The sequence below is a fragment of the Parasteatoda tepidariorum genome, chromosome 6, assembly GCF_043381705.1.
Source record: "Parasteatoda tepidariorum isolate YZ-2023 chromosome 6, CAS_Ptep_4.0, whole genome shotgun sequence".
Classification (NCBI taxonomy): Eukaryota; Metazoa; Arthropoda; class Arachnida; order Araneae; family Theridiidae; genus Parasteatoda; species Parasteatoda tepidariorum.
This window is the reverse complement of record NC_092209.1, coordinates 26636940-26654111: the sequence shown is the minus strand read 5'-3', so window position 1 is coordinate 26654111 and position 17172 is coordinate 26636940. Positions and strand designations below refer to the sequence as shown.

The 17172-nt window shown below is 26.4% G+C and overlaps 1 protein-coding gene across 1 annotated transcript; it reads right to left on the bottom strand.

Annotated features, from left to right (window-relative positions):
* Positions 1 to 946: 946 nt before the first annotated feature.
* Positions 947 to 17069, bottom strand: LOC107439708 (basic helix-loop-helix ARNT-like protein cyc). Its single transcript, XM_021145189.3, has 3 exons — positions 16707 to 17069; positions 14151 to 14224; positions 947 to 11436 (listed from the first exon to the last, which is right to left on the bottom strand). The coding sequence occupies exon 3, from the start codon at positions 11417 to 11419 to the stop codon at positions 9560 to 9562; it is 1860 nt and encodes a 619-aa protein (XP_021000848.1). The 5' UTR covers positions 11420 to 11436; positions 14151 to 14224; positions 16707 to 17069; the 3' UTR covers positions 947 to 9559.
* Positions 17070 to 17172: the final 103 nt, after the last annotated feature.

Below are 17172 nucleotides of genomic sequence, written 5' to 3'. Positions count from 1 at the left end.
TATTTGACTATTCTTACTTGCTTTTTAGAAGGTGTAGCATGTCAAGACTACTAATACTATAAAGTGGTGAATTATATAAACCTACGAATCATTTAGAAATAGTGGTGGATAAAAATCTACTAAATTGAATTTATTAAACCGAGAATCACAATTGATAAACTACCACTTTAAAATACATATTTGCTGTCCGGAGCAAGTTGGCATCTCTGTACTACAGAGATGCCTACAGTGTAGATCCCTCAAATAGTCCTCCACGAAGGCAAATTTCTCCCAGAGTTCCCTTGTTTTCTGGATTGGGTTCAAAATTACAAAACTACGGAGTTAAACATAAGTAGTCGTAAACCCAAAAATTGGGTCGGCTGTTCAACGACAGTTATTAAATAAAAAAAAAACTAGACTACCAAAGCGAACTTACTACTACTTCGTGTCAGCTTGGAGAAAATATTTTTGCTTATTAAAAAAAAAAAAAATCCAAACGTTTGCAAAATTGTTATCGAGAGTGATAGCCATGAATTGATTATAGCAACTAACTTGCTAAGATGGAATATTTCCAGCCTTTCCTTTATAAAACCTGACGTTTTAGATCCCAGCGATTAAAGTGGTAATAGAATTCTAATTACAATAAGCCAAATGTTTTAACATCGCCAGCAAATTTATCATTCCACTATACCAGCGAATCTTTAAGCATGTTTAAATTATTTATAAGTATGTTAGGAGATTAAAATCATTTAAAATCAAATACATAAAACCAAAACTCAAATGCTGCCACTTTAGCCATTCGATATAAACCTCATAGAAGAAGCTTATTTTGCTTGTTTATTATTATCAAAGTGTTACATAATGTATACTTTTAAGTTAAAATATAGAAAATTTTTTATCTGTAGCTACAAATTAAAAAATCTGAGATATTAAGTGAAGAAAAGTACAAAGAGAAAGAAACAACATAGAAAGATGACTTGTTTTTATTAAATTTAAATAAAAAATAAAAACATGTTCAAAACCAAAATTTAAAACATTTGATAAAACTTCAATCAATAACAATTAAATTATATCATAAAATATTTAAAACGAGAAATATACACAAGTTGATATGNTATATATATATAAAGGACCAGTTTGATTAAAACAACTCTTAGAACTTATTTTAAATTTAATTAAAACTTATAAAACAAGATGAAAGAAGCTATTTTGAAAACTACTGGTTTTAAATTCGACTCTTCACTAATTTCAAAAATGTAATACAACACAATTGCAATTACAAGCGAATAATTCAGTCAATCTTATTAAATTTAAACTAAACCATTATAACCTTTGCAAAATGTCAAGAACATTAAATTTTATCATAATAACAATCATAATAACAATTATCATAATAACAATAAAAAAATTATGATAAATAATATCACATGACACCAGAAACAGCTATACAGAGCAAATTCTATCATGTATTCAAGGTGACAATTTGAAACACATGTCTAAACAAAGTCTGATGCAAAAACAAAAGAAAATTTGCCCATTGAAGCTGCAAGGGCCTAATATCTAGTAAGATCCAATGACAAAATTTATTAAAAATAATTCATATCCAAATATAAAAGTTATGTTTTTAAATTCGATTTGTCATAAATGTTTAATGAATATATCAATTGAAACATATATTTTATTTTTGTTACAGTAAATTGCACTTGTGTTTCAGACAAATAAAATTTCAAAAAATAAATTCTATTTTTTTTTAAGCTGACAGAAATAATATTTATAAGTAAAAAAGAAGAAAAAAAATATATTATCTCTAATTTCAACCTGTTAATACATTTAGAAATTTTATTATTTACTCTAAATTCGCGTTAAACTATTCATTCAAAATCTAAAACAAATAAGTTCACTATTTGTGTCATGCAGAAAGTTAAAAATTATTAACATTAACATCTTAACATAGCTCACTTAACTGCCTTTGCTGTTAAGTTCATTCTTTGAAATCTCTTAATTCTTGTAATCTTCAATGAAATACGATGCTAAAAAATTAACTAGCAATTATTAAATAGTTAAAAAGTAATTATTTGTGAATTGAATACAGTACCCCAGAATGACAGCAGATGGCTCTAGTTGTCTAACAGTTATTGAGTGAATAACTAGTTTCAGATGGAAGATGATTAAAATTCATCAAAAGGGCCAGATGTCTAAAAAAAATGATATGGGAAAGAGAGCAGTTATTCGTTTCAGATGAGAAAAAAAAACCAAGCAAGTTGAATGAGGATGTCATTTTCAGCACGATAATGCACTTTCAAAACTCAAAGATTACTGCAAAATCTCAACTGGGAAGTCTATATATAAGCCCCCATTCAGCCAAGATTTGACACCCAATGAGTATTTTGTGAATTTGAAATTGAAAGAAAGTTCATTTTGAACAAATAAGGTAACTCTTCATTCAGTGTTGTGAAAACAGCTGTTGAGAACTGAATCACTTAGCAGAGATGCTATCTCTACCAATATGGGTTTAACAAGTTGGTCTTGCGTCCCAATAAATAATTGACCATAAATAAATGACAGGCAAGTATGCCATGTCTCCTAATTCAATTTCATATGTTTTGAGTACTAGCAGGGACGGATAATAAATATTTTTTAACTACTCTTGTAACTCTTTTTTGGATCTATCTTCTTACATAATATTTAAATTTAATTCTTAAAGAGTCATTCCGTGTTTCACTTTCCCCCTCGAGTTATTTCAATAATAATGAGAAAAATGATCATTAATAATGAGCATCATTTAGAAAATTCAATTAATTGCTGCAATGTTTACTTTTTGGATTTCCCTAAATTACGAATTGCGCAATTTAGGGAGTATGCATTAACCTTTGTCCACGAGAATCTGATGTGCAATATAACACAAAATTTAACCAAATGTAAATAATGAAAATCTTTCATTAAAAAATATATTATAACATCATTGCATATTTTTAAAAAATTTAACTTATAGTTCTAAAGTGATGCAAATATCACTTCCACACAATCAGTCTTACAAAAATTAAAAGCATGTTTTGTGTTGAGTATTTCTCTTTTAGTCAAGCATAGAACTTTAGTCATTGCACAAAAGCACAGTTTAGACCAACAGGGTGAATATGTTGTCTGTTTTAATTGTAAAGAAAAAAATGTTTTTAGTGTTTTTTTTTTGGATAGGAATCACTAAAATAAGTACTTAAATGTATGGTTCCTTCGTCTCATCTAACATTTAAATGTGATATGAAAATGAAATGTATATGAGATGTTGACGTATATGACATTGACGTATATGAGATATGACATTAAATGTATATGAGAAAGAATCGAAAAAAAATTTCTATTAAAAATTCTTCAATAAAAAAGTCATTGAAAAGTAATGAAGATATGTCTTCTCTATCAATAAAGTAAATGCCCTAAACGGAATTTAAGCAGAGAAAGATTAAGCAACTATATATATGTGTGTGTAGCTCAGTCTTCTCGATTTGTTCTTTAAAATAGGACAATCCCTATTTAAATGAAATAAAATCCCTATTAAAAATAAAAAAGTTTAAAATAAAAATATTTAATTTTCAAAAATAAAGGCTGTCATTGCAAATTATACCTGAATACAAGAATTAATCCAAAATTTCTTTCAAAGATCCTCTTTTTGGAATGTTGTAACAGAATAAAATAGGATCTCGGGTTTTTCTTTCCTCTTTTTTAATCAAAAAGTAAAGTTGTACTAAAAAACCTATATTTTGATGAAAATCACATTTATTTAAGACTATATGGATATTCAAATAATAAAAATCTAAAACAAAAATATTTAAGTTCTCTAATGTTATTTGATTAAAAAATTACATAAAAATTTTCTACCATAAATTTCTGTGGTCACATTACATGCATTTTTCAATCATTCGCACGACAATGCTAACAAATGTAACAGCAATCATACATTATAAGAAAGGGCATGGTGAAGTTTTTTTTTTTTTGAAGTTTAGAGCTTAGTGATAGATCAAATTATAAATTTTAGACTTGGATTTTGTGGAAGGCTTCTCGATTTATTTATTTTTTGATGCTTGGATTTTAGTGAACAGTCATTTTTTATGAGTACTTTTTAAAGAACAATTTTGTTCTAAATTGACCACAGATATAATTCATTTACGGACGTATATGTAAAAAAAAGAAAAAGAAAAAAAAACAGCTTCTGCAACACAAATCAAATTTATAAAGCATGAATAAATAGGATTGAAAAATGATGTGGGGAATGGAATGGATAATAAAAATAAATGAGATTGAGCATTTGCCCTGATTATATTCAATATCTGTACATTTCAGAGAATTATCAACACAAGAGTTTAATTTCTATGCAATGTTATAACAAAATTAATATGCCGATACTTAACAAGTGATGAAAATAGATACTTATAAATGAATATATGAATGACAATACAACAAAATATGAATGAAATGAATACAGTAACAGAAATATACTATTAATAATGATAACAAATAGATGCAAAGAATAACAAAAAATAATCATAAATAATAATAATATGGCACTTATAAAACAAATATAAAAACTTAATGAATAAAAAAAAATGGAGAACGGGGAAAAAATATATAACTACAATTTTAAATAACAAACATACTTTCGTAGTTTTAGCAATTTAATAAATTGATGTTTAAATGATGTGAGGTTAACTGAAAATATATATTAATTAACAAGATAATTTTTGAGCCCTTATTGATAAAAATTAAAAAAAAAATTTTTTTCACAGATGAAGGACATAGTATAAATACTTTAAATTTAAAATTTTATTTAAAAAAATAAACATTAAAAATTCACATTACTAAAATAGAAATGTAGAATTTTTCTTGAATTGGTTAGACTAAGAAACCTTTGTAGAAACTGCTCAGAGTCTCTGCATCTAACGTACTTGAAGATTTATTATGCAACAGACAGTAACAGCACATGATTCGGTTAAAGCAAAAACTTAAAAGAAGGAAATTTTTAAAAAAATTCCATGTAAATATGACATGGTGTGATCAACAAGATATAACAGCTTTCAAAAACTATGACAGCTAAACTTGGTCTTTTAATGAATTGCTTACGCTCTTAAACAGTTAACTGTTAGCTAATATGTTAGCATTTATGTTATTTCGAGAAGCAAATTTTGCAAAAGAACTAAATATAATATTATATCTTTATATTCATAGAGGTGTCTTTGGTGTAATTGCCATGTTTTTCGGCTGGAAAAATATGTAGCTGATACAGTTAACATAATTTTGATGTGGGGTAAGATAGTGGAAGTTTGGGAGAAACAATGCTAAGTACAGTAATCTTCTCCGATTCTCTTCTCTTAAGCTAACCCAATTAGGACTATTTTGAAGCTGCTTGTAAAAACGCTGTAACTACGTTAGATTCAGGTACTCTAGAATTGACACATTTAATAATGCACTTTTTTTGCTTAAGAGTAAAAAACGTAATTTCTTTAGAAAATCAAATTTTTTTATGTGTTTAATAAAGATTAACCTTAGTTAAGTAACTATAGTAGATACAGGCAATCTAGAATCGACACGTAAAAAATAACATATTTAACATACATAATATATTTAATATACGCAATAAAATATACGTAATAAAAAATATTTTTCAATATTACAGAATTGTTATCTGACTTTAACTGTTATAGACAGAGAGTAACTATAATTGGGAGTTACCACTACTTTTAAAGATGTGGATGAAGCTCTTGCAAAAAAGCCATTTGATTTATATGATCCTCATACATAATCTTTATTTTTTTCAATCACATCAGGATCAATTAATGCATACAAGAGCAGATATATAAAGCAAAAATAACTCTAACCAATAGAATTGTTTATATTATTAACAATTTAATTTATAATTAAAACTAATTAATGTTTTACAAAACTTTTGTATAACTTTAGTGTTATAAAAGCACAAAGTTTGTATTCAAAACACATATATCAAAGTGCAGGTTTAAGGACTTAAATATGTAGTGGAGATAATGCAACATTGAAATGGTATCTAAGGACTTTTTACTCTGATAAAAGTGTTGTAGTACTTTATTCTATCAAAGGATAAAATATTTCAGAAGTTTATAGTAAAAATTAGAAGTTTTATAACATTATGAATCATAAACTTTAGGAGAAAAATAATATACATTTATGAGAATACAAGTAATATATACAAAATATACAATATATTTTAATGTGCCTAATTCTGAAAAACACCAAACACAACACCAAAACATATCACAGATAACATTTATGATGAACAGACTCTCATTAGACAAAATTATATAATTACAAAGACATCACAGCAAATAGTTTTAATTTAATGTATAAGCTCTTAGTAAATAATCAAGGAACATTGATCTGTTTAATGATTATTTTCCTATTAACAGACAATTTTTTTTAAATTTGGAAGTATATACTTTTGTTCTAAAAAACTAAGAATCAAGGAAGAATGATTTGTTTAATGAATTTTTTTTCCTTCTAACAGGTATTTTATATGAATTTGGAACTTCATACTTTTTCTCTAAAAATAAAAGTTCAAAAAACAATGTTTTGTTTCATGTTTATTTTTTATGGTATTTCACATGAATTTAGAAGTTCATATTTTTGTCATGAAAGATTAAAGAACAACTAATCAGAGAACAATGAATTTTCCAATTCACATTTTTTTCCACTAGCATGTATTTTACATGAATCTAAAAGTTTATGCTATTGTTTTAAAAAACTGAAGTGCAATTAATCAAGGAACAAAAATTTGTTGACTGATTAACTTTTCTACCAACAGGTATTTTATGTAAATCTGGAAGTAGTACTTTAGTTTTGAAAAAACTAAAGTGCAGTAATCAAGAAACAATGATTCGTTTAATGATTATTATATATATANCTACCATAAAAGACTAAAGTTTTTGTTGTAAAGTAGTTTGTTCATTGAATATTTTTTTACTAACCTGTAATTTACATAAATCTGGAAGTTCATACTTTTGTTCTAAAAAACTAAAATACAATATGATAGTTAAAATAGAAAAGGGCATAATTTTAAAAATATTACTGTGATAAATAAATTCTAACTAATTCTTAAATATATATATATATATAAATTTCTTTTAGAAAAATATAAACATTTAAAAGCATTTTAATTTCAAACAAACACTTTAAAATGCTTTAAAAACTGGTAACAGCTTTCTGATAAGGGTGCCGGAAGTGTTCACATTAATCTTATACTTGTAAAATATCAATCTGAAAGTTTTTTGAGATAGATATATTTCTTTAAAACATTTAAGTTCTAAATTTAGCATGCAGTTTTTAAAAGTGAGGGAATTCAACAGACATATATTTCAGAGATATAATATAAATTTATAATACATTATATATGCATATATATTCCATAAAAATAAAAATTTTATTTAAAATTGATATTCTTATGATAAAAATATATTCTAATTTCAATAAAACTTTTCTTTATCAAATACATTTTAAAAGTGGGCTAAGTATAAATATAAATAAAGAAATATAAATTGCATTTACTTTCAGTAATAAGAAATTATTATAGAAAGCACTTGAATGTTTATTTTCCCCTCCCTAAAATAATTCCTTAAATGTTATTATGCATGTTATTTATATTTTCTAGTTACTAAGAATCAAAAACCAATTATTTATATTAAAAAAAGTATTCTTTTAAAAATCCTAACTAACATATAATATAGTTTAAATAGAAAATCATATATGATTTGTCAGTATATTTATAAATTTTTAAATGCTTATAAATTTTATTGATTTTGAATATTTGTAATTGATAATTTTGCTCATAATTATTTTCTTCATTCCAAAACAATATTAACTAATTATTTCAGTCATGCAAATCTTAGTGTTGGACTGAAAAAAATTATGCTAAATGATTTATTTACACCAATCTTAGACATACAGTTGACTTAATGTGCAAACATTTCCCAAAAAAATTAGAATTTACTTTTTGAAGTTTATAATTAAAAAAGTTGTAATACCAATTATTGAAACTTATAACATTTCAAATAATTAGCAAGTATATAAAACATGAAAGAAAGCAATGAAACTTATTTCCATGATAAAAATCTATTAAAAAAAATTAAACAAAAGTATTGAGCAACAAAAAATATTATACACTACAATATTTTCTAAATGCATGCAACAGAAACAAACAACATAGAATTAGACAATGATTTTTACACTAGGGTGAGTTTGCATAAACAAGATAATTAGGATGAATTTTTTTTTTACAAAAATAACAGATGATATAATATTACAGTCGACCCCAATTAATGGCATAACGAATAATAGAATATTAAAATAAAACAAATAAAATTTAGTGCATTTAAATTACTTTGCATAAAACAACTATGAATTTCCTGATTGACACTTATTTTTGTTATCCATCAGCCTCTAATGATAATAAAAAGAAATAATGAAATTAAAATTCTTGTTTGTCAAAAGTATTTTATCACTAACCAAAATGGAATTCTCTTTTGCAATGAAAATAATAATAAAATTCTATAAAAATAATAACAATGCAAATAATCCATGAAAATAATAAGAAACTTAGTTGTAATTTGAATAGAGGCTCTCTATATTCATGAATTGCCTCAACCTGGTGTCAACAGGCTCTTTCACATTTACCAAGAAATAATGAAGTATATTACATAACAATTTGGCCAAACATCATCGACTTGAGTATTTAGGAAGAAATTATAAGAATCAATATAATCGGGAAAAGGGGTCAAGGAGTGTTCAAGCAAAAGTGAGTATTTTGGAAAAAAATAAGATAATTCGCACAAATTAATTTCAGTATTATTTCTTTATAATATATTATCTCATCAGTCTATCATATTCATCTTATTAAATTTTAAACAGTTTTACATTTAAAGATTCAATATGGCGATTCATCATATATTTGCAAAGTTTTAAAAAATAAAACTTAGCTTATAAAAATTCAAGCAGTTCTAACAATTGCGTTAAATTAACTCTTGGTATCATTTTCACTAACTACAATTTGTAGTAATTTTCAAAGATTTAAAATTTTTTAAAAACTAAAATCTGAACGCTACGAATGTCACAAAAATTTTACATTTATAGCAGCTAATTTTTAAAACATCTTGCATTTTTAAAATGTAAAGAAAATTGGAGTATGTATAAATAAATAACACTAAAAATTGCTTTAACAAAAATTATAAGAACTCCTTGATTTTTTTTAAAAACTCAATTGCATGCATTTGAAGGTCTGCAAGTATGACATTCGTAAATGATGGAATTGCTTGAAAGTAATAGTCCTAATTATAATTTTTAATTATTAGAAACCAATATACAATTGAAGTCACATTTGCTATAAATTGGGAACATTATAAAGTGTACCATTTGATATTAAAAATTTGTAGTGTTAAAATATTTAACTAAGATACTCTTAGGATAGTAGAATTACCTGCTCATTTTATTACCGTGGAATAGGGCTTTAAGTGGGGCAGACTGTATGATATTAACAAAAACTAACATTTACAAAGTATCACTTAATTGGAAGTTATGGCAATGGCCAAGGTAAGCCACTAAAATCAACTGGACCTCCTAACCCAGCATCAGCTTCCAAAAGACTCATTATTACGGCCATGGCAGCTTCATCATTACCTTCACTGGTATTGCTTTGATAGGAGGCCTGTAACATATCACGACCAATGACAGCATCCATGCCAGAAAGAGAAACAGGTTCCGACATAGGAACTTGATTGTGAACTGGAGGTATGTACTGGGACGAAGTACTGGTTGAAGAAGGAGAACTCATTAACAAATCTCCATCAAAGGCTGAAGAAAGATCCCTTTTCATAAACATATTCCGTGGAGAATAGCTCTTATCTCGTTCTGAATCTATCATAAATGGATGGGCTACAAAAGGTTCAGCATTAAAATACGAATTTATACTACTTGTTTGAGGTGTTTCGTTGCTTTTTTGTCTCTCTAGTACTTCTTCAGCAATTTGACGGCCAATTTTGCCAGCTCCAACTTTTGTGCCTAAAATTCTAGAAGTATCTCCAATGTTTCCTCCTGATGGTAAATATGATAGAACGGCATCTAAACTGTTAGAGTTGCTGTTCATTATGTCATCACGAGCACTGTTTGAACTTTCAACAAGGCCTGTCTCAAGAACAGGCACTAGAGTGTTTACAGATATTATATATTCTAATTCTTTAGTCCATGGATTTCGAAATATCTTCCATTTACTGGTAAGGAAAGCAAAATTTCCTTCTTTTCGACGAAATCTGTAGACTTTGGAGGCCAAACTCTCTTGACATTGCAGAACTTGCCTATGGAAATCAGCTAGGTGCATGATATCGTCTTGATGGAAATATTCATAACAAGATGTACCTTGCAGTTCTTGAGGTAAATAACCAAGAATTAAAAATACTCTTTGATCAACAAAGAGAAATTTTCCATCCACAGCATGACGTGACGTGAATTCCATAGATCTTACTTCAATTCCATCTTTTGGAATAGGATTGGATAAACAATGCTGAACTTGTCCAATAGCAACCAAACAACTTAAATTACAGTCACTGTCAACATCATTATCTAAATCTAGGCTGAGGTTGGCTGGTGCCCATGATTTCAAATAACCTGTACACCGTATCACACAGTATTTACGATCAGAATGATGAGATTTACGCTTCCTGTTAAGCCCTGTTGTAGTATCTGCCTCTTCCTTCACAGATGATGAAACTTTGCATTTCATTCGACAAAAAAAGGAACGCCTGGCACCAGGACAAAGGCGCACTTGAGTTTGAGGAATATCAGTTTTTACAGGCATCATGGTTTTTGCATCAATCAACCTTTCTTTGGGAACAAGGTCAGAAGATGACAATTGTTCTTTTACTTTCGCAACATCTTTTGGGTGCAAAATATCAAACCAGCTTTGCCCTAAAAGATCATTCTGAGAATAATGCAAAACTTGAGACACAGATTCAGAGACAAAAAGCATACGACCGCGGTCACAGCTAACAACGAAAAGGAAGCCTTCTGCAGCTCTCAAGATTAAATGCTTTAGTTCTTCATCTGATAAGAAAGAGGGCTTATACAAACCTTCAGCATAGGAATTGATTGATCCCCTCAGAGTTTTCATATGTTGTACAGCCATGCGTAAAACTGTGAGTTTATCCAATTTCCTAGACATGGCATTACACATTGGTACTATTGATGACAATTCAGTTATATAAGTATTCATTTTATCACGTCTCCTTTTTTCTATTTCACTGTGATTTTGTTTCTTAGTTTGATCTTCAGGATCATGTCGTTGTGACTTGGAATCTGAATCCAATTCAGAACCTTCAATAACATCAGTCATTTTTCTCTTACGAGAAGAACCTCGAGTAGATTCAATATGTGAATCCATCCTTAGTGCAAGTGACACTAAAAAATAATTATATATTTTGGCAAATTATGTTAATTTATGTGGACAAAATAATTTTAATCAAGCCAATTGGAAATAAAATAAATATATATATTACAATAAACAAATACACTTTGAATGAATAATAAACATTGTACACTAAAATTATTTTAGAAAAGTTTATAATTTAAATGCAAAGTATATGGTGCCATATTAAAAATATACAAAAGAAGAAACTTATTATCTCATTAAAAAAATATTCGTTAGAATCAACGACAAAAAAAATTAAACCAAAGAATTGTTAAACAAAGAATACTTGGTACAAACTAACATTTTAGTTTCAGAGTATCAAAGAAAATTTAATCATGTTGCAGTGGAATTTTTACAAAAAAAATAATAACAGTAAATGTTAGATTTATTTACTTTGAATCTCATAGTCTACTTTTTATTAATAGGAATTATAGGATTGGTTATATTTTTCAGGATTATATCAAGATTGCATCCAGGTTTTGGCTAATAAAATGAATTGTTGGTTGACTTTCGTTATTTAGTTCCAAGAAGGACATCTTTGAGATTCATCTTACTCAATTTAATTTTAGAACTACTCAGATTCATTTTCCCAAGATAGTGCCGACAATAAATTTGATATACAATTTTAACCTTTTAAAAAGAAGATTGCGATTTAGAAAGTACAAAAAAATATAATTGTACTAAAGTAGAAAATTTTTTTAATGAAAATCTCACAATTTGAGGTTTTGTGTTACATAAATCATTAAACTTATCAACTAATAAAGGCAATATATATCTGGATGAAGTCAACATTAATTGACAGAACTCTACTGAACATTTTACCTGCTTAAGTTTCAAAAATAGAACATGGTCTTTGAGCTGGAATTAAATAAACAATCATAGAGGTAAATAATACTTACATTAAAAATTCACAGAATGAAGTACTTTTGAATTAGTTTGTTTCCCTTTGCATTATTATTCAATTTTTTATGAATTTTAGAAATTTGATAAATTTGTAAATTCTCCCTCATTTGTAATTTAATTTATCAAAATCCCATTTTTTTATAATTCGACTACAATGCTTCCAAGCACTTAAAAGAAAAATATATCCTTCTAATAGGCATCAAATTTTAAAATTTTATTTCCCAATTTTGAAGTTAATTATTAGCTATAAACCAAATGTTCTATAGAGCATTAGAGTTTTAAAAGATTAAAAGGTTTTAAAGAATTTTAGATTTTATGTAATTCATAGAGTGTGGTTATATTTTCCATGATGTGTGCATTTCATTCAATTTGTAATATGACACTTATTCAAAAAAAATAATAACGTTCAAATAGAAAAAGTGGTGACACCATTTATGTGATACCATTTATAACTCTGTTCAAAAAAGGTAGAATTTAGCGATAAAAAAAATCGAATGCACAATATCTGATTTGAGGCAAAAATTTTTTAATTCTTTATTCGTTATCCCTCCCCTCTTCAAAAGTTATTTTGTCTCGCTCTGTTACAAAAATCACTCTTCTAGCTAACTGACGCACTGTCTATCTCAAAAAAGTTATCTTTTATATTCTCCTTTCTGGCTTTTGCATCATTAAAATACTTACCCAATGTGCTTTAAAATTATTTTTAAATACAAATTCTTGAATATACAAAAACTTGTACTAAAGTATTTTGTATTTGTTCTTCATTTACGTCGCACTAGAGCTGCACAATGGGCTATTGGCGACGGTCTTTAGCTTGGCTATTGTAGTTAGTGTGACAGGTTAATATATGGAAATATCCCCTAAAATTAGTGAAACAGAAAAATTTACATTATAAATCTAGCTAAAATTCTTTTCCACTCCGGAAAATTAGTTTATCATCACCTGNAGTGATGCTTGACTTCGGTGATGTGCTGGGAACCGTGTCTTAACGATCAGTCCACTGCGGGACTATTTTTGTATTTAATAAAGAAAATTGAAATTATTAAGATCTTCATAAATACTAACAAACAAATTTATCAATTTTGATTCACTTCAGAGAATGTAATCTCTTAATAAATAATTTTTATTGCAGCCCATAAACTGCTACTAGCTTCTTGCACATTGCATTTCTTTATTTCGATTTTTAATATTTATCTCAGTAAAGTCAATGAAGTCTATGGAGAATGTGGTTTATAGAATTATGTTACATCAATACTACACTGTATTATAATTTTATTTTGATAAAACAGAACCAGTGTTTTAATGGAAAATGATAGGAGGATACAAAGTAAAAATATAATTTTAACATTCAAACTAAAAAAAATTAGATTATTATGATTGTGTATAAATAAAATAATGTGTAATATTATTATTTCATTGCGTCAGTAACATAATTTTTTTTTTTTTAAATAACTCAGTTCACAGTTATAAGAAAAGAAAAAATAGCTTTTATCTCAATTTTAAATACAAAAAAAAAGATACTGCTTAAATTCAAATACTGCTTACTATTTATTACATAACTAACTTAACATCTGGGCTTTTATCAAAAATTCAAACATTATTTTCTAATTAAAATATAGCTGTTGTATACAATGTAAGACAAATCTACTAATTCTTCAAAATTTAAACATTTAAATCAGATTAAAATATAGTTTCAAAAGAAAGTTTCCATGAAAATAAAGATTTACCACATTCATTATTTCAAATCAATTTTGGTGAAAAAAATTAATTTCTTAATAAAAACGTTTAAACAATAACTTACCGTTCTGTTACTAGTCTTGATATGTGAAGAAGATTAAGAAGTAAATCAGCTTACTTACTGCCACTTAGAAAAATCTAAAACATAAAATTTTCAATAAAATGAAATATTCACAGAATAAAACAAAAATAAATAAAATCAACAATGTAATATAGAAAAGAGGTTCTTAAATTATGTCCCAAGGAATCCCTTTGGAGTAGACTTAATAAGTAATCAGGTGTGACTACTAAAACATTCCAATATGTGTTTCTGTTATGCACAACATATTTTTATAAGCAATTATAAAATATGAAATCTAAATATAGAAACAAAAAGTAAACCTCAAATAAAACTTTACAACATAGAGACTCATATTGTGGCTCTGGTTTTAAAACAATTACAACAAATAAAAAAAATGTAAAACAATTAATAAAATCTAATTTAAAACTTAAATTTTTTACAACCAATTTTTTATTTGTTTCAAATTTTTTAATCTTTGAACTTTCCTTCTTGCATGAAACTATTAATTAACTACGTAGCAATTAGGATTCTATTATAGCATATAAGAATTTTGAATTACACATACATTATTGTATTGAATTAATCAACACATTTAAAAATAATAATATTCAGCAAAGATTTATGGTTTTGCCGATATAGCGTAAAAGTTATTATTGACTATATAGATCATCATTTATCACAAATTTTAAGGTTTTTAATTTCGTATAAATTTTTGTCTATCATGCTTTTTTTTATCAGAGCCATGGATATAAAACACTAAATGTTTATTAAGTATTTTATTTTTGATACTTTTTCTCAAGTATATGAATCCAACATATAAGCTAGCGAAAGGCATAAAATATAAATATTCAATTATCCTGGTCTTACTTTTAGCATCTATGCCCAGACTTAATAAATTCAGACAATGGAATTGACAGTATTGCATTTTATAAAACATTATTAAGGCTTCCAACAGGGTGAAAATTAGTAATTTCGATAAAAAATTTATTTTATTTTTTCTTCTTTTCTTTAGATTTAAACTTTAGTGCATAAGTTTTCCAAAACCCTTTAAAATTTTTATCACTGATTTTTTGAAATGAAGTTACGGTTATTTTTTCATATGCAACAAACAAAACTGAAGCTCTTGAAGACAAAAACAAAAAAATTGCTTGCTTTGAAAATTCAAGCCCCATATTTGCCTGAATAAATAACATTTTTAAGACAAGTAAATTCAATTTTCAGAAATTAATTTTTAAACATTTGATTTTTTTGTTGTTAGAATTTCTTTGCATTTTCTGAAGAACTGAAGATTAGGAGAAATTTCTATGTGCTAACACAAATTACAAAAAAAAAGATTATTACAAAATTTTTTGAAATTTTTAAAGTAAATTTTTTTTAATGTCAGCGTTCTTTTTAATTTAAAGTTAAGGTCTAAGTTTGAATTTGCAATATTTTTTTCAAAAAAAGTTTTAAGAAAGAATATGTAAAAAATTTTCCTTACAAATCTGATATTAAATAATTTTACTATTCGATTGTATTAATATTTAGTACTATTAGCTGCCATGGCTATAATAACGAGTCTTTTTGAGATGTTTTTTCAAGATTTTAGTTCAAAATGCAGGTAATCACAGTATTGATCTGAAGAAAAAAAATTATTTTATAATTTATGCATTATAATTTAGTCATAGAGTTGTTAGCGTGACATGAAAAATTTGCAGTTTTTAAGCTTGAACTTGCCTTTATTTTGAATATTATTTTATAAGTTTCTAAAACTTCACTTCAAATATTTAATTTCAAGGCCTCTGATTACTGAAAATAAAATTTAACTTTTTTCAAAAAAACAATTGTGTTAAATCCAGAGGGATACCTTAGCGATCATCATCTAATCTAATATAACTTAAATATTTATAACAATTATACAAGAAATAACTTTTTCAAATGTAATTTAATCTATCGAATAAAAAATAATTACAGATTTTCTATACTATGTCGTTCGTCACTGAAATAAGCTTAGATAATATGAGTATAGTGAACTTTTTACTTTTATTCTGTTTATAGTTTCACATAATAAAAACCTGATAAAGAGATGTGATATTCATGCTAAAAGTAGGAAAGTTGATTTCGAGAGCGATTATATTACTCTTAATTCGGCAATAAATAACCTTCTTAGTGTTTCAGGCTTTGTCTTTATTTTTGCCTAAAAAACTTGCAAAAGCTTCTTTTTGTATTAACTTGTTAAACCTTCCAAAATACTCAGAAATGTTTTACTTTGTACAGCTTCAATATCCGAACATAAAGTGGTTTTAGTCGTAAATTTTTTTTTACCACAAGTGATGTAAAATTAATACAAAAATAAACCAACAAGGTACAAATTTTTGATCTGTAAAAACAAAATTATTAAAATGAAAAACTTTTGAACAAAAATAAATAAAACTTGATATTTATTTAATTAATATCAGTCACCAACTCGCTGAAAAATGTTAAAAATTTTAACATTTTACAAAAAAAAAAAACACTTAATGAAATCATATTAGTGCATTAAAATATAGCAGTTTACTGACATCAGCATTTAATACAAACTTTTAAAATTATCTATTTTCCAAAAAACAATATACTGGTGATTCCCAATGATGATGAACGTTCATGTTTTTTTTTTTCAAAATATAATCAATTTATTATTATTTAATACACAACTATATGATTTATATATATATCAGATAACATCAATCGCTGGATACACTTCCCCATATCTTGAAATTAAAAGGATGTGAATTAAAATTTAACGATCTGCTCTCTTTTAAAAATTTAATAATGCTACGCAAAATTTTTTCTAAAAAATTTAGCCCGTAAAGTAGTTAATTAGTAAGAATTTTTTCATTTTCTGTTCATCCACTTCATTAATTACGTAACCATAACAAAGCAGAACAGAAAACACTCGAATGATGATGTTGATGAACAGAGTTGATAGGTTTCTTTCTGACTAAAATGATAAATTCGTACTGGTAAGATTTTACATGATTGATTTTCACTGCTGTTTTTGATTTGC

What these genes read in the sequence shown, in the direction of transcription:
- LOC107439708 (XM_021145189.3), bottom strand. Translation starts at nt 11,419, where the DNA reads ATGGATTCACATATTGAATCTACTCGAGGTTCTTCTCGTAAGAGAAAA.